This window comes from Cydia splendana, chromosome 19 (assembly GCF_910591565.1).
Source record: "Cydia splendana chromosome 19, ilCydSple1.2, whole genome shotgun sequence".
Lineage (NCBI taxonomy): Eukaryota > Metazoa > Arthropoda > Insecta > Lepidoptera > Tortricidae > Cydia > Cydia splendana.
This window is the reverse complement of record NC_085978.1, coordinates 4,997,888-5,023,422: the sequence shown is the minus strand read 5'-3', so window position 1 is coordinate 5,023,422 and position 25,535 is coordinate 4,997,888. Positions and strand designations below refer to the sequence as shown.

Sequence of the window (25,535 nt, the reverse complement as noted above, 5' to 3'; positions counted from 1 at the left end):
GAGAGACGCAATGACATTGGACCAAGTTATTGGACAGATGGACCCGTAAGAAGTCGTGCCCGTGGCGCCAATAACGCTTATAAGCAGAGTTCGGACAATTTATCGCAAAAATAAATAATTATGGTATGGAACATGATACCTTTTTTTTTTACAATTTTGAACTGCAGTTTTTGAGTATAAACTGGAAGTTTTATAAAGATACTGTGTACATAATATGAGTTTAATAAATCTTGTCCTATTTTGAGATATAAATGATTTTTGATGGTTTTGCGATGATTTGTCCGATCACTGCTTATAAGTGCTATTGACGTTCAAATGTGGTTGGTACAACTGGCTCTAGTCGTCGTAGATTCAGTCAAGGTTACTTCCGAATAAAAAGTCAAAATAATTAAACATAATTATTTATTTATAGCCATTACACGGCATAATTCTCCCGGAGTCTTCCATCCCACTCCCACTCGTCGCGATATACTCGCATATCATTTCATAATCTCTAATAAATAGTTTCTAACTTTTCTCTTCGCAATATTCTCCCGAATACACTATTAGGCGAAACTCGTTCAAAAAGCTAGAATCTAATAAACATTCATACACTAATGGAATTTACAATCGTATAAAGTCTATAACTTAAGAATACTAGTATAATAATAGGGGTTTTCAGAAAAAATTGTACCATTTACTTTTTTTTTTAAACCATCAACTTTTGGGTTATTTAGACTCAGAATCACGAGTACTATTCAATGAGACAAAGAAAAAGTGTCCCCAGTTTTTCATACAAATTTTGGGTGTCAATTTTGTAACTGACCATACAAATAAGTGCATGTTCATTCGCTCAGAGCAATAATTGTGTTACCCATAAGTGGAAACTGTTTTGCCAATTGTATTAACTTAATTCCTTTAACTATATGTGTAATTATATGCTGTTTGTTTCCCTATGCAAATAAATAAATAAAAAGTATGTGAAAATGCGTTACAAAACTGATATTTTTTTTGGGACACATTTTGTTATTTTTAAATCGATAGTCGTCGTGGTTCTGAGTAGTAATAAACCAAAAGTCGATGGCTTTTCGGAAAAAAGTAAATGGTAACCTTTAAGTGAAAATTCCCTAATACGTCTTAACATGGAACGAGATTACGATTTGATGATAGCTTCGTACGCTTGGAATATGCAGGATGCTACTTCGACAGTCCGTGACTTCAAGCTGAGCGTCGCTTCTGGGTTCCCGGGTTGCAGTTTCAGTTCTAGTAGAACCCAGATGTTGTTAGTGAGTTTGAGTGATTGGTAGAGCATGTCCTGTCCCTCGACGTTGCGCTTGGCGATGGTGAAGACGTTGTTGAGGGTCATCTTGTGCGCGATGGAGTCAGCGGTGCCGACGACGCCGGAGAGGGAGTGCTGGAGCTCGTTGGCGGCCGGGATCTCCTTCCAGGTGGTGAGGAACACGCGCTTGTCGAGCTGGCCGTCCTCGGTGAAGAGGATGTGCGCCGGCATCAGGCACGCGAAGTAGAACACGTCCACGTTGTTCTTTATCGCCACCTGCAATAGGGTATTATACTGTATTTAAAATAAATTATTTTACACCATGCATGAGATAAAGCACCAGATAATTATTAGAAAAACTCAGATAGGAGTTATTTTTAAACCCAAGTTCTATCATAGAGAAATATAAGTAAGACAATAGTGCTCACTCTATACTCCAGTTTTGGTACCAAAAATATTAGTATTTTCATAGTCGACATCTAGCATCGAGTAGCGGAATTATCAGTACTTTAAGTAGCAGTAGTAGTACTGTCAAGTGACAAAAGATGTAGCACCGACCGGAAAGTCTTATGTTGTTGAGATTAGAGTTTCCGGTCGGTGCTACATACTAGCATTCTTGTCTTACTTATATTTATCTATGCCGCAGGCTAGGTAGTGGACGGGTATGGTACCTGCAGGCTAGGTAGTGTTTGGGTATGGTACCTGCAGACTAGGTAATGGTCGGGTATGGTACCTGTTTGCTAGGTAGTGGTCGGATATGGTACCTGCAGGCCAGGTACTGGTCGGGTATGGTACCCGCAGGCTAGGTAGTGGCCGGGCATGGTACCCGCAGGCTAGGTAGTGGCCGGGTACGGTACCTGCAGGCTAGGTAGTGGCCGGGTACGGTACCTGCAGGCTAGGTAGTGGCCGGGTACGGTACCTGCAGGTTGTTGAGCGGCTCCATGCGCTGCACGGGGCCGGTGGTGGCCAGGGCGAGCGGCGCGTCGGCGCTGGCGCCGGCCGCCAGCGCGCCCACCGACAGGCTGCCCGCCGGGAACACGCCGAAACTGACAGGGAAACACATTGTTTACTACCGAGCTGTAAACTTGAGCTTATTACATAGAACGATTTAACAGAGCTTAGACCCGGAGCGTACCTACAGCATTTCGGTTCGTAAATACCGGTAGCCATAGACCACACCACACCTGCTCGAGAGCCAAGCTCTTCCCCGCGCACATCGGTACACGCTTGAGTCGCAGGCCCTTCTAGAGTTTGCCCAGACGTTTGACTACTTGTGCAAGCAGCACGAGCAAGTTTAGTATTAGCTCAAAGCCTTTACTTCCAGTAGCACATATTTCGTGGATTGCTTGTGTGAACTGCTCGCGTTTCTTACTTATAATAAAAGCAAATCGTAACGTTTTGGACACTTGGAGACTAATGAATAGAACAAACTTATACGCTAATCAAGGTGAATTACCTGTTCTTGTTGAGCTGTATGGCGAACCCGCTCATGGCCTGCATGGCCTTGTTGGTGAAGGTCATTTCCAGGCGAGGCTGTCCGCCCTGCCGGCTGAATGTGCCCCAAATCTCCAGACCTATAAGCAAAGGAGGTAGTTATTATTGAGTTGATTGATTAAAACAGAAATAGATTGAAGAAAATCAGGTCAAAATCATGCAACGTTCAACGTCAAATTCTCAATCACCCTTGGCTTAGGGTGGTATTTCATCCTTCCAATATTTTTGTCCAATGTGCACTATTCAAGGAAATTGGATGAATTGATCAAATTTGCTAGAAACACCTACATTTGATCAAATATTACGAATGACATAATTCAAAATGGCTACGCGAATAGTATAAAAACTTGGACCAAGATATTGGATATTAAGTGGAATGGGCCCCATCAAAGTTCAATCAAATATTGGATATAGAAATTGGACAGGTGGAATACCACCCTTAACTAGGGAGCAAAATTAGATCCAGAAATCAAATTGGTTGACTCTTCGCGCAGTCTCGCCCAAGGTGTGCCGCGAATTCAGTTGTTATGAATATACCTTAGTATTTATACTGTAGAGCAGTCGTTCCTAACCTTTTCAGTCCGGTCACCCCTATGACTAACTATGGAAACCTGATTTTACCCCTCCTCCCAATGGTAATAAAAAATAAAACGTGTACGTTTGTTGTATTGTTATATTAGGTCAGCATCTCTACAGATTGACCAATTTATTCTAGGTACTGGAGCGACTGGTTCTATATTTTAGTGACGTTTCTTGACACGAGGCAGCTTCGTGAATGTTACTCGTGCCAGACGTGGCTCACTCCGCGATTTCGTCGCTTTGCTACAGGTAGCTAAAAGTACATCAGTTCCACACCAATTTTGGTGGCTAGCCATAAGCCACGCGTGGCGCTGTCGCCACCTAGTGGCCATATCTGTCCTGATCGTAACAGACGCGTTTTGTTAGAGAGTGAGTCTTCTGTACCTAGTAGTATTATTTATTCTGTGCTCGTGCAGCTCATGCGGTAAGTGACAAGACTGGTACCTTTGCCCTTGTCGGCGGGCAGCCAGCAGGTTTTGGGCGGCACGTAGGAGGCGGGAGCGGTGGCGCCGAAGATGTCGCCCAGCAGCCCCGTGCTGCCCCCCACTCCCCCCACACCCCCCGCCGCCGCCGGCTCCGGCCCACCGCCCAACTGTTCACAATTGTCAAGTATCATTCATATTTATCCTCCTGAGACTAAATGTACATTACAATGTACATAATCGTGCAATCTAATTTGAACCTTTCATGAACCAAATAAAGTAGCATTTCTTTTGTTTCATTGCTTTTGCAATTTACTTACAGAATAAGGTTCAAATTAAAAATTTGAAAACTTTATATGCTGGGTCTTACGAGGTTAATATTACGAAAGGAACAAAAAATATTTAAAAATTATAAAGTCAATACAATAATATTCGATTCCGGTTTTTTAATGATAAATTAGGCCTTTGCCCAGCAGTCGGGACACAATATAGGCTACTAAAAAAAACATATAAGGATAAGCTGATAAAAAAATAGTTACCAAAACATCGAGGCCGCCGGCGAGCAGGTCCAGGCTGGAGGCGGGCGCGGCCGGCGCGGGCGGCGCGCCGATGTCCATGGACAGCAGGTCGCCGATCAGCGACTCCTGCACACCACACCAGTACCCTCAAATATGCTATGTAATAACTTGGGTAATGAACATTTCACATATTACTCACATATCGCCGACCCAATATTACAGGGTTCTATGTTTCACTTTTATGGAACTGAAATTTGAACATTGTCATAGTGACATTGAGTCGAATTTCAATGTAACATAGAACCCTGTAATATTGAGTAGGGCTTGCATTCCGGAATTCCGGAATCTCGAAATTCCGGAATCTCGGACGATTTTTCCGATATTGCAGTTCCGGAATTGGCACACTTAATCTCGAAAATTCCGGAATTGGAAATGTTACTATTTTTAGACGAAAGCGCTTAATATCGACATGGTTATTGAACAAAACTACCACGCATGTATTAAATAAAAGTTAATTGTCTTAATCTGAGGCACCGCTCGGACTCAGGTAGTATTTTATGGCCAAAGGGTTCAAGCGAGGGCGGGTTAAAGCGAGACAAAATTCATTTTAACCCAGTAATATCCTATCATTGTCTCTTTCTGTTTTTGCACTTAAATATTCTAGATAGCAAATGAAATATGTAATCAGTTGAAAGTGAAAAATTGTTGAAGAAAGTTGTGTTGTGACAGTTGTGAGTTATTAGGATTGAATTGAGTGTTATGCTCGCAATACTAAAGGACGATGTAAGTAAAACTTGTTAATTTTAATATTTACCTAAATTTAGTTCCTGTGATTTACCTTTCAATTTAGCTAAAGTTTTGTTTGTTAATGTTTTAATAATATTTAAGTAGGTACAACATACATACATATATCATTAATATTTATTCATAGTTCTGATCACAATGCTGTAAAACTACTGTCAGACAGACCTCATAGACCTCATACCTAGTGGGAATTGTCTTAGCAATTAGCATGTAATGTGCCTGTAAATATTATTGGCCTGTATCGTATCTGTATTTTCTCCAAAAAAGAAAATAAAATACTAGGTATTGTTTTCTACACGACTTTGTTAAATATTAAATACGTACTTACGTAATATTTATATAATGGGTCTCAAATTAAACTATAGTTTTCTTTCAGGTTTTCGAAAGAACAAAAAGTAGTATTTGTGGATTTCACAAAATCTACACTACCGATATGGAAACATTTTTACGCGCAACAGACGGACAGTCGGCTAAGTGCAAACTGTGCCATAAGATATTGAAAGCTGCTGGAGGAGCCACGACCGGTTTACGTACACATTTGCGATCGAGGCATCCAAACATTGCTTTTCCTGCACCACCTGAGTCTGACAATGAGAGCCGTCCTGGGACTTCTACAGACACTTCAGACGTTCTGGTAGCAACGGCAAACATGTCCACTTCAGCAGATGGCCCATCTAAAAATCAAGGCAAAAAGCGAAAACTCTTGACTGATTATTTTAAGTCGAATGAAAACGAGTCTATGGAAACCATTGTTTCTAGAATGTCAGCGTTAGATGGTGTGAGTTTTAACCTGTTTTGTAAAAGTCAAGACCTGCGGCGCTTATTTCGAAAAAGTGGTTACGATCTTCCAAAATCCGGGAACACAATAGCAAAAATTGTATTTAATCACGCCGAAAGTATTAAAGCGGATTTGAAGAAAAACATCGTGAATATGAAGCAAGAGGGAATCAAATTTACAGTGACACTAGATGAATGGACATCACAACGCAGTAGGAGGTACATGAACATTAATCTACACGCCAAAGAATTCGGTGGCTTTAATTTTAAAAACCTTGGACTGGTCAGAATAACTGGCTCCATGCCTGCTCATGCTGCATTTGAAATACTGGGGAACCACTTACAAATTTTCAACGTGGCTCTTAACGAAGATGTTATTAGCTTGACGACTGATGGTGCTTATGAAGAAAATGGGAACTTATTTTTTCGGACACCATCAATTGTGCCAAGCTCACGTTCTCCAACTAGGCGTGATTGACACTGTGTATAAGGATCCGGCAGAGGTCGTTATCGAAACAACCACAGATTTGGAACTGACCCGACTGATATTTCTGACACAGGCAGCGATGAAGACGAAGATGATAACGGACGATTTGAAGTCGAAATACCACGTGTACGGGTCAATCCATTCCTACATAAAGAACTAATCAGCAAAGTGCGGCGGGTAGTCAAAATGATAAGGAAGTCGCCTCTCAAGTCGGATGCCCTACAAGCTTACGTAACTCAAGAGTTTCAGAAAAACATTCAGCTTCAGTTAGATTGCCAAACCAAATGGTCAAGCATGTGTGATATGATAGGTTCATTTTTAAAAATCAAGACCTGCGTTTTGAAAGTGCTAATATGCATCAATGCCTAGATATCGTAAAACAGACTGTTTTATCTCTTTGCCGCCGCGAAGCGACAATATACTCGGCAGACACAGCGTTGAAGTTTATGCTCAATAAATTAGACACGCAAAATACTACGTTGAGCTTAAGACTCGCTTCAAACCTAAGTAAACGTATAAAAGAGATGAGACTTTTGATAGCAGGTGTGCTACACTACCTACACGACGCAGAAGGTTTCTATTCAGCAGCAGACGATGAAACGTTCCCGAAGCCAAATAGTGATGAGATTTGCGATACAGTCGTAAATTTGTTGCAAACTCTAAAGTACAAAACCAACACACGTTCGGCCTTGGAAGATTTACCAGAATGTAGCTCTACAAACAACGATACTATAGCCATTGAAACCAGTTCACTAACCTTCCAAGAAGAGCTCGAAAAGGAACTAGAAAAGTGTGAAAACAGAACTCCAGTTGCTCGTGACTTTGACCTGCATGCTTTTGTTTTAGCAGAAAAGGCCATGTACGATAACCAAGGAGAGAGAGGAGTCTACTTGACGGAGGCTTACAATTATCTTTTGCGAGTTTTACCAACCAGTGTTGAAAATGAACGAATATTTTCCTCGGCGGGCAACTTTTGTACTAAAATACGCAGTTCTCTGTCTGATAAGATGTTAGATTCCTTGTCCTTTTTGAGGACCTTTTTTCAAGAGAAACGGTCATTCACATTCACAGTCACAAGAGAAAATTGTAAACTAATAGAAAGTTGGATTTTTAAAAATGATTATTACGTATTTTTTTGTTAAATAATTCGTTATATTATATCGGGTGCGTAGAATTTTTATGTTTTAAATGTTGATTATCTTATATTAAGACTACAAGAAGATTATAGTCGGTGTACACGTACTCGCAATTAAAGAGTTAATTTTTAAGTAAGTATAACCTTTAATTTAATATAGCCATATTGTAACTTGTACCTAATTTGTTGATTTTAATACTTATGTTATAAATGAATCCAAGCATAAGATCTCATGTTATTTTATCAGACGTCTAATAATTATAATGTATAATGATGTGTGATATTTACTAGTTTATCTTTGTTGATTTATTTAGTGTTGCTATTATAGAAATGTACCTAGAAGTTACCTAATCATGTTTCCTGGAATTTTAATTTGTTGATTATTAAAATATTAAGATCACAGTACAGCTATTATTTGTTGTTTTTTTTTAAATAGCGAAAGATTTACACGTTTAAGATGATAAATAAATGTTAATATAGCAATATATTCTTTTATTTCGTCAAAAACCCATCAGAAAAAATAAATTATAAAATTGGTTCAATTCCGGAACCAGTTCCGGAATTCCGGAATTGAAGTCCAATCTCGAAAACCAGTTCCGGAATTGAAAGTCGTCCGATATTGCATGCCCTAATATTGAGCCAGCGATTTATAGACGAGTCTAACGCGAAATTTATTCAATTACCTTTATTTACCGACGTTTCGACACAGGTTTCACTGGAAACGTCGGTAAATAAATGTAATTGAATAAATTTCGCGTTAGACCCGTCTATAAATGTGAGTAATATGTGTTCAAAACGCGGAAGTTTTAAATATTATAATGAACATTTCAACCGGCATAGCCGTGATCCGGGTGGCATAGTGGCCTCACAATCTTCCTTATGCTCGGTTTTCTCAGGATAGCAGTGCCGTCTCCATACAAAATAATACGGCTAAATAAGGATGAGTAGTATTTTGTATGGAGACGGCCATGGCACCGCGATCATTTGAAACCAGAGCTTTACGCTCCTCTGATTTCTGATCATAAGTTATCAATCAAAATAAATAGTTTCAATATACTCTCGTGATAGCGATATTTAAAAGTTGATAATTTCAAACTTGAATCACCGAGAAGTATTTATATGAGGGAAATAAAAGTTACCTGGTTGGGGATGACGGTGGCCTGCGGCGCGTGCGCCTCGGACGGCTCGGACGCGCCGCGCGCCGGCAGCGACTTGCGCACGCCCGCGCCGCGACCTGCGCACAGATCATCTATCAACAACACAGTTCTACTGTCGCACTAGAATGTCGAACCACGAATAGCTGCCATTGGAAAATTCATCCAATTGTTCATCGTTTTCTCGCACAATCTCAAATTCTATCTGATTTTGTAATAGCTATTACGGACGTAATAGGACGATACGGCTCCTTAAAGTTTTGATGCTAGATTGTAACGAATAATTATTCTTTAAACGATAGCCAAAGATGCGTTAGAATCAGCGTCTATACATATTGAAATGTCTGCATAAACGGCGATAAACAAAAACTACAAAGAAGTATATTAGTCGAAATATATTCCATCTACGACTTACAACTTCCTTGACCTAGAAGCTTACCCTCAACAAGTGCGATAGGTGGCTTGTGGTACACAGACGCGAGCGAGCTGATGTGGCAGATGAGCTCATCCAGCAGCGTCGGCTCCAGGAGATCCGTCTCCTCGGAGATGATCGGCTTCTCCACTAGAACTTCCTTGGCCTAGAAGCTTACCTTCAACAAAGGCAGTAGGTGGCTTGTGGTACACAGACGCGAGCGAGCTGATGTGGCAGATGAGCTCATCCAGCAGCGTCGGCTCCAGATGTGTCTCCTCAGAGATGATCGGCTTCTCCACTAGAACTTCCTTGGCCTAGATGTTTACCTTCAACAAAGGCAGTGGGTGGCTTGTGGTACACAGACGCGAGCGAGCTGATGTGGCAGATGAGTTCATCCAGCAGCGTCGGCTCCAGAAGATCTGTCTCCTCAGAGATGAGCGGCTTATCAGCTAGGACCACTTCCTTAGCGGCCGCGGGGTCCGTGGAGAGCAGGCGCCAGTAGATGAAGCCGCGGTCCCTGGCGTTACATTAATAATGAATTGACTATTTTTGACGGCAAATGAACTCTAAAATCGGAGTGGGCATTAACAGGCGTTCCCCTCTGTCGAAAATAGGCGGCCAATGGTCAACCATATGTCAACCACATGTATGGACTGACGTTTGTTTATCTGACATGGCTATGTTTACGTTACGTATACATTTGATGTGCCCCTCCCCCGCAAAAAACGGCAGACTATTTTGTACCGAAAATTATAGACATGGCGTCTCCGTTGGTTATATCCTCTAAGTCTATAATCTTCTGACAGACAGACTTTCTCTTCAGACAAAATATGAGTTGATCACATGCAAAAACATCCAGTGGCCTTAGCACGAGTGCACCGCGACAGTATTTCACGTGTAAGACAGACCCGTCTATTTCTCAAAGAGGTTTTTGACAATATCTATGCCTGGGACTTGAGGGGTTAAATAGTCCTATGTTACCTCAGGTCGGGGTTGTCGGAGTCCTGCGTGGCGAGGCTGAGCACGTGCTGGACCAACTCCTGGGTGTCCGCGGGTCGCTTCAAGAACAGTTTCACCACCGCCGTCAGCAGTTGGAGTTGCACCTGCCGGTACAGGAATATTAATAAATAAAAAGGGGGCAAGTGCGAGTCAGACTCGCGCACGAAGGGTTCCGTACCATAATGAAAAAAAAAACGGAAAAAATGCAAAAAAAAAAACGGTCACCCATCCAAGTACTGACCACTCCCGACGTTGCTTAACTTTGGTCAAAAATCACGTTTGTTGTATGGGAGCCTCATTTAAATCTTTATTTTATTCTGTTTTTAGTATTTGTTGTTATAGCGGCAACAGAAATACATCATCTGTGAAAATTTCAACTGTCTAGCTATCACGGTTCGTGAGATACAGCCTGGTGACAGACAGACGGACGGACGGACGGACAGCGAAGTCTTAGTAATAGGGTCCCGTTTTACCTTTTGGGTACGGAACCCTAAAAAACATTTATTTCAGACGTAGGTCCATTAGGGTTAGTATCATTATTACTAAACTTAAAATTAGGGTTAATATCATATAAAACTAAATAATACATTAAAATTTAAAAATAAATAAAACAAAACTAACTTAACCTATGACCCGGTACATACGGAACTGGCGCATGCAGACCGAGCCAGTGCCTCATTAGGGGGCTGTCCCACGTTTCAGAAACAATGCCCAGGATTCTATTGATATTAATGCCTCGGCCGTGGAAGTAATGCTCTGAACTGCTACCCTCCACTTAACCACAAGTTGGCGACGTCGGCCACTATAAGGACTATGCGTCAAAATGGTCCCAATAATAACAGAGTTGAGAATTAGGTCATTAGATAGGTATTTTTACTTCATTTCGTTCTATGGGCACCACGCAGAATTCCATTGCAGAACTGAGATATTGGTATTTTAGTCAAAATGTCGTCACCCTCATTTCATTACCTAGGCAATAGAGTCCTAGTAAGTAAATAATTGGTGCAGGGTAGATGTTCGCGCACCGGTTTGCCGCGCTCACCGAGCGATGGACTCTATTGCCTAGGTAATAAGGGTGACGACATTTTGACTAAAATACCAATATCTCAGTTCTGCAATGGAATTCCGCTTGGTGACCATATAACGAAATTAAGTATATAAAAATACTTATTGAATGACCTAACTCTCATTTCTGTTGGTTATTGATCCAGACTCCATACAAAAATGCCCATGGTCCTTTGTGAATAAAGGATTATGGTGGTCGATGCTGCTATAACATCGTCGATCGTATTCGACAGTGTATCTTTCCTGACCAAAGACTCAGTGGTTTTAAGAAACGATTAGGTTCATTCCATGGCATCTTAGACAGCCTAAGAACCAGAAGTCCAAAAAATATCGAAGGTATACCCTTTACGTAGGTAGGTATTTCCTTTACGTGTTTTACGTATATCCCTTTGTCTGTAGTAAAACTATAAATAACAAAATGTAAATTGAATAAATAAATAAATATTATAAGGACATTCTCACACAAATTGACTAAAGGGGCCCACTGATTAACAGTCCGCCGGACGGTATCGGCCTATCAGTTAGAACAAAATTTTGACAGTTCCGAACAACTGACAGGCCGATATCGTCCAGCGGACTGTTAATCAGTGTGCCCCTTAAGTCCCACGGTAAGCTCAAGAAGGCTTGTGTTGTGGGTACTCAGACAACGATAAATATAAAATACAAATACTTAGAAAACATCCATGACTCAGGAACAAATATCTGTGCTAATTACACAAATAAATGCCCTTACCGGGATTCGAACTCAGGACCATCGGCTTCGCAGGCAGGGTCACTACCCACTAGTCCAGACCGGTCGTCAAGATGGAAGTGTGTATACCTGTGCGTTCTCGTCGTGGAAGCCCTCGAGGAAGGAGTCCAGCAGCTCGTCGGCGTTGTCGATGCGCTCCGCGTACTCGCCCACGATCCACACCTGCACCGAACGTTTCAGAACAGTTCAATTAAAGGTACATGCAGTTTACATTTTGCTCATGGTCATGCTTCTGACGCTGAGCATTGTACCAGTACGAACGCTACTGGCAAATTGTGCACTTGAGTAACATTCTTTGCTCGCACTTATACTGTCGCCTAAAAAGCGATATTTTGTTCTTCCCACAACGGCTAAATGTATAAGACATAATGTGAGTGGTTCTTCGGAACTTTATATTAAACTTCAATAGCAAAATCATTTCTAAAAACAAAATTTTAGATCGCATCTGGAGGTTTGATTGTGGTGTACCTTAATTTCCGATTTTAAGAATTAAAAATGCATATCCTCTATATAGGTTCCTATTACCCCACCCAATACACTCTGTTTTAGTAGTCAATATCTATACTAAAGAGAATTTAGACTAGAGGAATATTGTCAAAGTAAATTATGTAGTCAGTACATTTACTGCCATCTTTCGACACAAATGATTAACACTCTTAGAAGGCCATTTGACTTTGATCCTTATTTTTTCACTGATAAGGGGCCCACTGATTAACAGTCCGCCGGACGGTATCGGCTTGTGAGTTAGAACAGTTCCGAACAACTGACAGGCCGATACCGTCCGGCGGACTGTTAATCAGTGGGCCCCTTTAAATTTGTTAAATGTCAAAAAGTATCGCCATCTACTCGAGGATAGGCCAAAGGTATGGTGCCATATTTTCGACCGATGGCGACATACATAATTTATTTTGACAATATATACCTATTCCTCTATTTCAAATTCTCTGTGTCTATACACTGCCTAAACATTTAGGCAATTAAGTTTTGCACTTTTTAGTGCTTAATGTTTATATTTCAACAAGTTACAATGTACAAGTTGTAAACTCACCATGGAAGCCCTGGCTTCAGGCTCGTCCAGCGTGTCCAGGTTCTCGCACAGCGTGGAGATGATGCTCTCGTACTTGTTGGGGTACTTGCGGAAGATGTCCTTGATCACCACCACGGCTTCCTGCACTACGTAGTTCACTTTCGGTGCAATAACCCGCACTCACCATGGAAGCCCTGGCTTCAGGCTCGTCCAGCGTGTCCAGGTTCTCGCAGAGCGTGGAGATGATGCTCTCGTACTTGTTGGGGTACTTGCGGAAGATGTCCTTGATCACCACCACGGCTTCCTGCACTACGTAGTTTACTTTCGTTTGGATCAGCTCCAGCAGGGTTGACACGCAGCGCTCGGCTGATGGTTCCACCTGGCATTAATAATGGTAGTGTGAATTAGTTTTGGCAATAAACTATTAACTTTAATTTTATTATTTCGGGAGTTAAAATAAAGTTAAAATCACCGGTAAAATATCAAGCTTGAAGATTCAAGAAACTAAAAATTCAGCGCCTGAAATGAGTTTTACTGGCACTTAATTAAACTTTCGTAGAGTGAGACCAAGATAAGACTGCAACGATTTTGATAGCTCACGCAGTGCGTTATTTTAAACGTCAAACTTCTATGAAATTATGACGTATAAAATAACACTTCCACTGCGTGTGCTGTCAAAATCTATATGTGTTTGTTGATCGAAATTCTTGTCTTCTCAGTCGCCGCATAGAGATTTTTTTAAATAAAATAATAATAATAGTTGACTGAAAACATCGGTCGGAATCTTCGAGCAACACGGAAGGGAGGCGGCATTCGCACTATTTCCCCTCTGCCGAGGTACAAGATTAGCGCGTCAATCTAATTTAGCGCGGGTAATAAAACTAGTTGCACTTGGATTTTTCACTAGACCGAGTCTGGACGCGCGCGTGAACACTGCTGCTGCTGCTGCTGCTGCTGCTGTGTGTGAATAAAAATGCCTGTTTGCTCGGTTTTTTGTTATAAAAAGAGGTCGGGGACATCAAATTTACAAAAAGAAAGTGTTACATTTCACATGTAATATTTTTTGCTTGCTCAGTACAAATTGCGGATCGGTCGAGCGACAAATCCGACTTCTCATCTCTCAGAATCTTCGAGCAACACGGAAGGGAGGCGGCATTCGCACTATTTCCCCTCTGCCGAGGTACAAGATTAGCGCGTCAATCTAATCTAGCGCGGGTAATAAAACTAGTTGCACTTGGATTTTTCACTAGACCGAGTCCAGACGCGCGCGTGAACACTGCTGCACAAAAATGCCTGTTTGCTCGGTTTTATGTTATAAAAAGAGATCGGGGACACAAATTTACAAAAAGAAAGTGTTACATTTCACATGTAATATTTTTTTTTACATATCATACGTTTAATTACATTCAAACACAATTATTATATTTTAGTCTCATGTAATTGTTGGATTTATCGATTTTGCTCGCTCAGTACAAATTGCGGATCGGTCGAGCGACAAATCCGACTTGTCATCTCTCAGAATACAATAACATACTTCAACCAAAATGTGTTAGTGTGCGTGTTGTGACACTTGTCACTCGTCCGTACACAAAAAGAGATCGAGGTTTGCAAGATTTGTCTTTGACGTGTGTCATTTTCTATGTATTTGTGTCGTCGTTACAGATTGGATTCTGTATGTAAGTGTGTGAGAAGTGCGACTGTGTGCACCTTTCCCCCCGCGAAAAATGGCAGAAAGATTTGTACGGTGAGATATCGCTTGGGCCCCTCCCTTCCGATGTGTCGGAAGCCGGTGTTGCTCGAAGGTCGGAATACTTATCATTATCAAACACAGACGAAAGGTTAAATCTTCTCCCATAACTCGAGGGTACTTAACTGTCAACTTTTTTCTACACAACAATAGTCAATTATTGCAGGGTCGGGGAAAGCAGGTATTTGCTGACTTAAGTATTTATAAACGAAGGGTGTTGTTCGCGAAAGTAATTCAGTGATGTACGCTTAATGTTCTATTTTTTTTCTGCTCAACTGATTGTTATCTGTACATGTTCGTACAGATGTATTGTATAATTATTTTCCATCGTTTTTTCACGGAAACGTACGAACGTGCCTTGCTATTTCAGCGGTACAAAAAGTACTGAAGTTGACTGAAGTAGCATGACAAATACGAACAATTATGCAGTACATCTGGTAAGTACTTTTTGACCCCCCTTCCCCCTTGGTGATATTTGGTGAGGTTTTTGGCTACCCCCCTTCCCCGACATAACCTCACGTGTATTTTTATTAATTTTTTTCATTCGACCTAACTTTAAGATAAGTATTGTACATAGTAAATCTTGTTTATTGTACCTTGATGGCACAGCGTCCGATAGCGCGTACGGCCTTGCGCAAGAAGACGACGTCCACCTCGGTGGCGTACTCCTTCAGCTCGCCCAGCACTTGAGCGATGTTCGCCTGCGACGCGAGCCGGATCATGATGTCTAGCTTCTCGAGCTTCACGTAGCTCGGGCCGTTGTATTACCTTGATGGCACAGCGGCCGATGGCGCCTACGGCCTTGCGTACGAAGTCGACGTCCACCTCGGTGGCGTACTCCTTCAGCTCGCCCAGCACTTGAGCGATGTTCGCCTGCGACGCGAGCCGGATCATGATGTCTAGCTTCTCGAGCTTCACGTAGCTCGGGCCGTTGTATTACCTTGATGGCGCAGCGGCCGATGGCGCGTACGGCCTTGCGCACGAAGTCGACGTCCACCTCGGTGGCGTACTCCTTCAGCTCGCCCAGCACTTGAGCGATGTTCGCCTGCGACGCGAGCCGGATCATGATGTCTAGCTTCTCGAGCTTCACGTAGCTCGGGCCGTTGTATTACCTTGATGGCACAGCGGCCGATGGCGCGTACGGCCTTGCGCACGAAGTCGACGTCCACCTCGGTGGCGTACTGCTTCAGCTCGCCCAGCACTTGAGCGATGTTCGCCTGCGACGCGAGCCGGATCATGATGTCTAGCTTCTCGAGCTTCACGTAGCTCGGGCCGTTGTATTACCTTGATGGCGCAGCGGCCGATGGCGCGTACGGCCTTGCGCACCAAGTCGACGTCCACCTCGGTGGCGTACTCCTTCAGCTCGCCCAGCACTTAAGCGATGTTCGCCTGCGACGCGAGCCGGATCATGATGTCTAGCTTCTCGAGCTTCACGTAGCTCGGGCCGTTGTATTACCTTGATGGCACAGCGGCCGATGGCGCCTACGGCCTTGCGTACGAAGTCGACGTCCACCTCGGTGGCGTACTCCTTCAGCTCGCCCAGCACTTGAGCGATGTTCGCCTGCGACGCGAGCCGGATCATGATATCCAGCTTTTCCAGCTTCACGTAGATCGGGTCGTTGTATTTTACCTTGATGGCGCAGCGGCCGATGGCGCGCACGGCCTTGCGTACGAAGTCCACGTCGACCTCGGTGGCGTACTCCTTCAGCTCGCCCAGCACTTGTGCGATGTTCGCCTGCGACGCGAGCCGGATCATGATGTCTAGCTTCTCGAGCTTCACGTAGATCGGGTCGTTGTATTTCACGAAGAACACCTGGCGACAAATAACAGTGTTGGTATTAGAATGATTATTTAGAGATATAATAGGGTATTCTCCTACTAGTCAAATCAGTTACTTTTTTAGAACTGTCAAAACGATTTGCTAATATGGAATTTATATGAAACACAACGTGACGTCACGGTCAAGTCACCTACTTTTTATATTTCTATCCGATTTATTAAATAGAACTTGTGTTTAAAAATAATTCCTATCTGTGTTTTTCTAATAATTATCTGGTGCTATTATTATGGTGGTGGTATTATGTTGTAGATTTCGCAATAGAGGGCAAATGTAATGAATGATGAATGACACTTCAACAAAAGGTGAGAATAGCCTGGATATGATCATCATCGTAATAATATATTCAAGACTCCAGGGCTTTATTATGAAGGCAAAAAATGAGCCAGGGTGAATAGCACCACAACATACAGCGACTTATGGTGGTCACAACCCTCAGTCATTCCATACTCCATATGACGGTGGAGTAACAGTCATTCATCGCATTTTTCTGCTATTGAGCTCCTAAAGTTAAGATCTTTTTAATCAGGATATGGATATGACACTAAATCTTCCCTGATCCCACCTTCATTTCGTGTTTGAGGATGTCGGGCCGCTTCTGCACGACGAGGTTGATGTTGCGGAGCGCCACGTACTGCACCTCGGGCTCCGCGGACAGCAGCGTCACGAGCGGCGGCGCCAGCTTGCGGGACAGCGTGCTCACCAGCTCCGTGTCCTCCGATACCATCTCCATCAACTTCATGAGGACCTGGGGGGAACAATTGTTTTGAAAATTTATATACTTATCTGTTGGATTGTTTTGTCTAAAGACTTTAGTATGGGGCTCGTCAGGAAAATGATAAAAAAGATAAAGATAAAAAATAGTTTATTCAAGTAGGCATATTACAATGCGCTTATGAACGTCAAATTAAGGTATACCGGCTCCAACCCTACACTTCTGCCTCGAGAAGATTTTAAATCCCCCCTCAATTGGAGGAGGGTATCCCAATATGGGACCGGCAACAAACTCGGCGGGACACATCTTTTCAAATCATTATTACATCTTATAATTAACATGCATTACGAGTAAGTAAGAAAAATACAATTTAAATTATTATAGAATTAATGCAATTATACACAGTAGGTAAATTACTTTATAGAAATTTGATTTAAAAAAAACATATGTACATATGGCATCATACTAACGTAGCTTTTTCAGAAAACATATCAAATTCTTACAAAAGGAAAAGAAAATAAAGTCAATAAAAGAAATGAGAATACATATTATATGTTAATGCCAATTAAAACACGCAATTAGGCCGTCAATGCAAAACTGTGACAAACTCAAGGTTGCTACGCTCAAACTCACAAGTATAGGTTTTATTTTAGAAGGGCTAGAAAATGCATTCACTGCCACCAACGTATACATATATGCGTTCACCGTCATACATGTCTATTCCTAGGCCACACCCCCTGGCAGTGAATGCGTTAATGAGCCCGCAGGAACTAACCTAACCTAATATTTATTCAATGTCTGACCTTGACGGCGGATAACACAACGGCCGCGTTGGCGTGCGCGAGGCGCGGCGTGATGCGCTCGCAGATGGAGTGCGCCTCGCGCGAGTCCCGCGGGGAGTAGTTGCTGAGCGCGTCCAGGATGAACACTTGGCCCCACTCGGTGCACTCGTTCAGCGCCGTCAGCAACTTGTTAATGGTTGGCGCGTTCATCTCTGCAACGATTAACAAAATTAGATCTTGTTCATCAACCTTTATTTACCGACGTTTCGACACAGAGTGAGTTAATATGTGCTCAAAACGCGATAGTTTTATATATTATAAAATTAGATTTGTCTCACGAGAAATCACCCATCAGTAATAGTTTTGGCCACTTACACTAAACCCTGGTAAGAAATTAAAATTTATTCTGCAAGGGCTCTTTCACAGGTAAGCTTAAGGTAAGTGCAACTAGTCTAAAAATACAACAACCAAGTGAGTCTAGAGCGATTTATACCATGGGTGAAAAATATAAACACAGACAGCCGCCCGTAAACTTCGCGGGGACTGGACCCAAAATTTTAAATGTATATGAAAAAAACCGGCCAAGTGCGAGTCGGACTCGCGTTCCAAGGGTTCCGTATATTACACAATTTTTAACAATCAGTGCCGGATTAAGATATTTTGATGCCCTAAGCATTTCTAGGTGCCCCCTCTCCCTAGGGTCATCAAGATTACATTGATTTTTTGGTAAATTGAGAGAAGTTCATTGCCGCATTACAGCTGAGAATGGAAATCAGTCACATAATTTTATCACGAAAATTGACAGTGCCGCAGCAGTAATGTTGCAGCAGAGTACCTAATGCTGTTGCAGTCGCCACCCGAATGTCACCTTTATCATAGCGTAGAAAGTAATAGAAACGCGAGCGAAGCGAGCGCGGAAATTTTTCGATATAAAAACGCAATATGATAGACAGTTGTACATTTTTACTTCTAGTATGGAAATCAGTCACATCATTTTATCACGGAAGTTCACAGTACTGCAGCAGTAACGTTGCAACAGAGTAATGTTGCTGCAGTCGCCACCCGAATGTCACCTTTATCATACCTTATAAAGTAATTGAAAACGCGAGCGAAGCGAGCGCGAAAACTTTTCGATATAAAAACGCAATTTTAGTTTTAGTCCCAACCAGGCGCGAATCCAGGATTTCATACAGAGAAGGGATGGGACAGTTTTCTATCAGCCTAGCTTCGCATAGGGCTCGATATTTAAGGGTCTCAGCGAAGTTGTTTTCATGCATAAAATATGCAAGAAAGCAGAGAGCTTGGAATTGAATTGGCGAAGTGTGAGAAAGGCAGTAGGCCCAGGTGCGAAAGAGGAAAGCTTGGATTTGGATCCACGCCCAAGTGTAATTAAGGCAGAAGAACAACTTTGCCGTAAGGCAGAAGGCCTCGCATAAGACCTAACGCCGAACCGCAAAAGAGTGGGTTGAAATCGAATCTATGCATGTAATCACGACTCTTCTACTGCTACCGATTGTTTCCCAAAGAATTACGCGCCATTATTTTTGCAAATTAGCTTTTGGACAGCTAAAAAAATCGTGTGGTAAAAACGATGTGTCTGTCCCTAATTTTAAAATTTGTTCACCTTTTTCAACCTGGCATTTTGGTGCCCTCCCTGAACGTGGTGCCGTAAGCACGTGCTTGTTTTGCTTATTGGTTACAAAGTCTTTATTAATTCAACCATTAAAGTCGACGAGTACAAAAAACTTTGAGCTAGCTCTCAATTTAACATATTTTTTTAAACATTATTTTTAATTTGACCTTACAATTACTCGTAAGTAGGTAAGACCGTTAAATATTTAAAATGATTATCTTATCAGAAAATTATCACCAATTACTCTAAGAAAACTACTACTCTAAGTAATCCGGCACTGTTAACAATGTATTTTTTATGTGAAACGTGAGTGAAATCTCTTTAAAAAATCCGTAGGGGTCGGATCAAAAACTGTAATTAAGTCCGACTCACGCTTGACTGTACATTTCTAATAGGTTTTCCTGTCATCTATAGGTATAGACCTATTTTATGTATTTTTTTTTAAATTTAAGACTTAGTAGTTTCGGAGATAAGGGGGGGGGGAATGGTCATTTTTTGCCTATTTTCTTGAATAACTTCTAAACTGTTTATTCGAAAATTATAAAAAAATATATTTGAGATCCTTACAATAAGCTCTTTCATTTGATATGTAACATGATATAGTTTGAAAAATAATTTTTTTTCATTTTTTCATTTACCCCCCAAAAGTGGCCCCCATGTTTAAAATTCATTTGTTTACGTTACATGTCCGTATTTGGGTCACAAACTTACATATGTGTACCAAATTTCAACTTGATTGGTCCAGTAGTTCCGGAGAAAATCGGCTGTGACAGACGGACAGACAGACAGACAGACAGACAGACAGACAGACAGACAGACAGACAGACAGACAGACGCACGAGTGATCCTATAAGGGTTCCGTTTTTTCCTTTTGAGGTACGGAACCCTAAAAAACCACGGGTGAGATCACCGGGTTTTTTCTTTTATGACGGGCAAAAGTGTGCCACTAGCCGTTTCTACACTCGCGCACCGCCTCGGCCGAGGAACGTCTACACTGGCCGTTTTGTGCGCGAGGAAATTGCCTCGCGCGTATGCTCGCTCTGTGTGGACCCGGCTAATGAGTACAAGTGGCTATCTAGACTAACTTCTTGTATTTTTAGAGTAGTCGCATTTGGCCCATAAATGTAATTGCCCTGGGAGACCTTAATTGTAATTTAAAACACAAATCCATCCAGTACCGTAGAGAAATATAGTAAGAATAGAGTGCTCGCTCCATACATCAGTATTGGTACCAAAACGACTATTATTTTCGCAGTCAACATCTCAACATCAGGTAGCGGAATTATCAGTACCGCTACTCGATACTAGAATTCTCTAGTGTCGCGACTCACGAAAATAGTATTGTACAACAATTTACAACTAATATTAAAAGCAGAAGTCGTTGCAAATAGAGTTCCGGTTAATCCGGTTATAACATTAGCTGAAAATTGTTGAACATTAGACTTTTCGGTCGGTGCTACATCTATTGTCAAGTAATTCCGTTACTCGATGCTAGATGTCAACTACGAAAATAATAGTCTCTTGGACCTTGGTACTAAATCTGAAGTATGGAGTGAGCACTCTATGTATTTTGTTCTCTATGTAGTACGTACCGACAAGTGGATGTCCAGAGACGCTGGCCTCGTTGATCTCCGAGAGAGCGGCGACAGCGTTGGCCACCACCATGGGGTTGGAGTCACTCAGCAGATCCTTTAGCTGGTCCAGGAAACCCTACAAAATCATTTAGTATAGAGTACTACTTGTTTGACTTTGGAAATAAGAATGGAGTCTGAGTGGTGTAGGGTTAGTTAAGAGCCCATCAACGTGCACACTAGCGCCACTGCTAAGTAATCGTGATAACTTAAATTTAATGAAAGATATTTAAAAAAAGGGGGCCGCTACGTACTGTGTTTTGTGATGTATTCAAAAGGTACTTAAATACAAAATACAGTACGTAGCGGCCCCCTTTTTTAAATATCTTTCATTAAATTTAAATAATCACGATTATTTATTACTTAGTTGTAAGTTTGCATGCACTATGTACTTATCTGATTTTTCAAGCCTCTGTTACACAACTTGGGGATCATCCATTAATTACGTCACACGAATTTCTAGGTTTTTTGACCCCTCCCCCCCGCCTTGTCACACTTGGTCACATTTTGCAAATCCCTCCCCACCTGGTGTGACGTCACATTTTAGGCAATTTTGTTTTCAACGAAATCGGTAATAGTAACTCGGCATAATTTTTTTCAATGAAAAAATTTTTTTGGTAAAAGAAATATTTTTTATAACACAAAACCAAATAGGAACGAAAATTACTTCCAAAAACTCATTATTTAACTGTACAGCGAATAAAAAAATATAAATTAATTTTCGGTTACTGATGAAGTTAAAGTGACCCCTCCCCCATGTCACAACATGTCACATTTTCTTGACCCCTCCCTCCCCCTAAACGTGTGACGTAATTAATGGATGACCCCTTGTCTGTGTGTGTGTGTGTGTGTTTTTCCGCATGTAGCTTATTTTCACGACACAGGCATAGCCTAGTGTGGAAGTCGTCGATAATTTACATACTGTATTTAAGGAATTCTTCTTATTAAATATATTAAGAACGGGTCACTCACGTATTTTAAGTCGAAAAACGCTAACGAAACGCAATTCTTCTTGGTTAATAAATAATTTTTACTTTTTACTTTTATTTAGCAGTGGCGCTAGTGTTCACGTTGATGGGCTCTTAAGTCAGGGCTTAGCTTTTGCTGAGTTCTGATAACTTTTTAACAATAAAATCTAATGACTCTTGGCCGCCAATTTTGCATGAAATGTTTCTGGTGGGTGAGGGGTGAGTCCCACTGAGTAAACAAATTTATGTAAATTAGTTTTATTTCCGCATTCTTCCTATTCCTATAATACCCAGAACATACAAAACGCCGATCTTAATCATGTGTTCTCTTTAATGTAACTTTATTTAAACACATCATTTCTAAAGATGTATATAATAAAACTAATATTTTTTTTCTTATTCCTAAATCAATAGACTATAAATACGGAAATTAAAAATAATTACCTGATCTTCCACCATGCTTGATGATATGTCGTACAGTTTAGCAACACACACGGCTGCTGTCTTCCTTACATACGGGTCTTCATCTTTCAAGCACTTCCGCAGCGGTTCACACAGATACTCCGTGATTTTGTCCACTCGGATGCAACCCATGGTCCGTACAGCCAGAGCTCTTATGAGCGGGTTCGAGTCTTCGCAATCCTGGAGATGTTTCAACATAGTTTGCATTTGGTATTGGGTGTAAAAAAGAGAAAGCAATACATGAATAATATGGAAGCAACTGATAATAAGCGGACAGTAGAAACCTGCTATACTCGCTACTCTACTTTCAGGTTTATTTGATTTGCTCATGGTTCAAAGATAAATAATTTAAAAATTTTGTGTGAATATTTACTGTACTATTTTGTCATATCAATTAAATATTTGATATTACAAGTTGATTACACTGTTTAAGGCCAAGTTGCCGTGATCCAGAGTTAGTCGTCTAACTCGGAGTTATCCATTTATAATACTGTTAAACTCTGAATAACTGGTTAGAGTTAGTTGGCTAACCCTGAAACATGCAAGTGGCCTTCATTAATATTTTTCCCCTTTTTATCATACCCAGGCTAAAAATTAAGAATGCGCATACTCCACTGTGCCATCAATAAAACTGACAAGCACAAGTAGAAAGACACAGTTAAAAACTGTTGAATCTATTTCATGTTAACAAATGTGATTTAAATTGTTCATTAGTGAAATCACTTGCTATCACCAAACCCATTCATTGAATAGCACAAGAGGAGATAAGGATTTAGTTTCAAGTAACAGAATAGAGGGTTCTACTGTATGAATTGATACAGGATTATTGTAGCCAATGTGCATCTAATCTGGATGAGGCATGGTATTATATATTCTTAGTACATACTTTAGCATATTACACTGGTATATATCTCACTGTGTTTACATTTGAATGTAGATTTACACATCCACTATTGATGGGCTTAATTCAGAATATAAACAGTTTGTACAACATGCAATCTTAAATATCTATTACATGCAGGGTTGAATTTTACATGGATAAAAATAATATTAAAAATGCTTTTAAGTTTAGTTACTGTGCGCTAAGTAATTCATGTTAGTTCAGATTGTTAGGGAGACTTAATGTGTAAATCTACAAGTTGATGAGTCGATTGGTTTTTGGATCATTTGTTTACCTTAACAAGCTGGTATGTTGGTAGATCCTTCCACCCATCATAATATGGTACAGTAGACATTAAAACGATAAAAAAGACAAGTCACACACACACAAATAACTACACTAAGCGTAGTTATTCATTAATGAAATTTGTCTTAATATTATACATCTTCCATTTGATTGAATTGTGTAAAAGCCCAACACTGAAACTCCCATGCTTCAATATTATAAAAAGATGAATTTACTATATTACTATAAAAGATTTTTTAGAAAATATTAATAATTTTCAACCATGCAAATCAAATTTAAAGTTAGAAAAAGCAGAATCAGTTACAGGATTTCCAATTAACTCATTACAGAATTCCAAATTGTTAAATTAAGATAAGTGACAATGGAAACATACCTTGACGAAGGTGTTAACAGCCATGATGGCCATATCTGGCTGTGACTTGGCGTAGTTCATGAGATACAAGTAGACCAACTTTTTTAGCTCCAGATTATCTGTTTGCATGCAGTTGACGACGTCGGGGAACAGCGCAGATACATCTTTACCGACTGTCATGGACGCAATGACCTGAAACATCCGAAATAAATAAGACCCTTCCCCTTGCATGTAACTTTGGCAAAATAGATGTAAATTCAATAGTATGCATTGCAATACGAATTTCGTGCAAGGTAAGTGCTAAATACTCGTATTTTACAGTACCTTTTTGACGGCCTCCTTCTTTTTCTCCTTTTTATCGCTGTTGAGTTCCGACTTTAGTTCGAATATCTCCCCCTTTTTCGTGGTGGTAAAATACTTTGAGTCGGTCATTTTGATGCTTATTAACCTAATTGATGTACCAGAAGCACCGAAATTTGATGTATAAACTAATTATTCCTTGCCCTGAACCTGAAAAATCGATAGTTTACACTGTATTGGAATGACACATACAATGTTTCAAAACACAACATGTAATTACTAAAATAACTTATTTTTCTTAATCGGAACAAAGTAAAGTCAATATTATTGCAAAATTTACAATAATATTACCAATAAATACGAAAATAATGCAAAAAATATACAGAAATCTCAACAACGTACGCTTGACACGACGAGGGGCGTTTCCACAGATTAGAAAATTTCATCATGACATTTGATTTGTCATCGATTCCGGTGCTGTCATTTTTAGGTAAGCCATTCACTATCAAACAGATGTAGTTCGGAACCGGATCGAACTTGGTCGTATCATGTTGAGCAAATGTTGAGGCTCATGTTGAAAAGTTTTAACCACAGGTTTTATAAGGCCGTGGACGCACGCGTCCGTGTCCTAAAAGCGCTTCACAGCCCATGCAATAACAACCTACTTTTTACCTACTGAGTAAAACGAATTCAATCGATCGATCAAATGCTGCAATGCAATGTATTTCATATACAAAATTATATAGGTACGCTTTTTTCAAGATGAGTGTAAGTATACTCTGTATCTTTAGGTATTTAAATAAAAGTAAACAAAATCTACCCTCAAATGGCTCATTAAGCCAGTTGAGGGTAGATGAAAACATTACATGATCAATTGATCAAATAATGTAGGTTAAAGTCAAGTTGTTCAGTGACTGATCCAGGCAGTTTTGTATTTGGTTGCTTAACCAATAAATGTTATAATAACTACCCGAAAATTTACAAATCGTTTGTTTACTTTTATTTAAATACCTAAAGATATAGAATATAGGTTCAAATTT

At 40.8% G+C, this 25,535-nt stretch overlaps 1 protein-coding gene across 1 annotated transcript; it reads right to left on the bottom strand.

The window, feature by feature from the left end:
- Positions 1 to 385: 385 nt before the first annotated feature.
- LOC134799951 (AP-1 complex subunit beta-1) lies at positions 386 to 24,949 on the bottom strand. Its single transcript, XM_063772381.1, has 18 exons — positions 24,898 to 24,949; positions 24,520 to 24,705; positions 24,217 to 24,387; positions 22,640 to 22,837; positions 21,189 to 21,306; positions 17,985 to 18,175; positions 17,032 to 17,214; positions 16,260 to 16,442; positions 13,067 to 13,261; positions 11,925 to 12,017; positions 10,022 to 10,143; positions 9,367 to 9,557; positions 8,614 to 8,708; positions 4,293 to 4,397; positions 3,776 to 3,923; positions 2,715 to 2,832; positions 2,178 to 2,304; positions 386 to 1,534 (listed from the first exon to the last, which is right to left on the bottom strand). The coding sequence occupies exons 2-18, from the start codon at positions 24,625 to 24,627 to the stop codon at positions 1,133 to 1,135; spliced, it is 2,748 nt and encodes a 915-aa protein (XP_063628451.1). The 5' UTR covers positions 24,628 to 24,705; positions 24,898 to 24,949; the 3' UTR covers positions 386 to 1,132.
- Between the last annotated feature and the right edge of the window lie 586 nt (positions 24,950 to 25,535).

Coding starts and splice junctions, on each gene's coding strand:
- LOC134799951 (XM_063772381.1), bottom strand. CDS start 24,627: ATGACCGACTCAAAGTATTTTACCACCACGAAAAAGGGGGAGATATTC. Junction 24,388..24,519: donor AGAAGGAGGCCGTCAAAAAG/GTACTGTAAAAT, acceptor CGGATGTTTCAG/GTCATTGCGTCCATGACAGT. Junction 4,398..8,613: donor CCACCGTCATCCCCAACCAG/GTAACTTTTATT, acceptor TGTGGTGTGCAG/GAGTCGCTGATCGGCGACCT.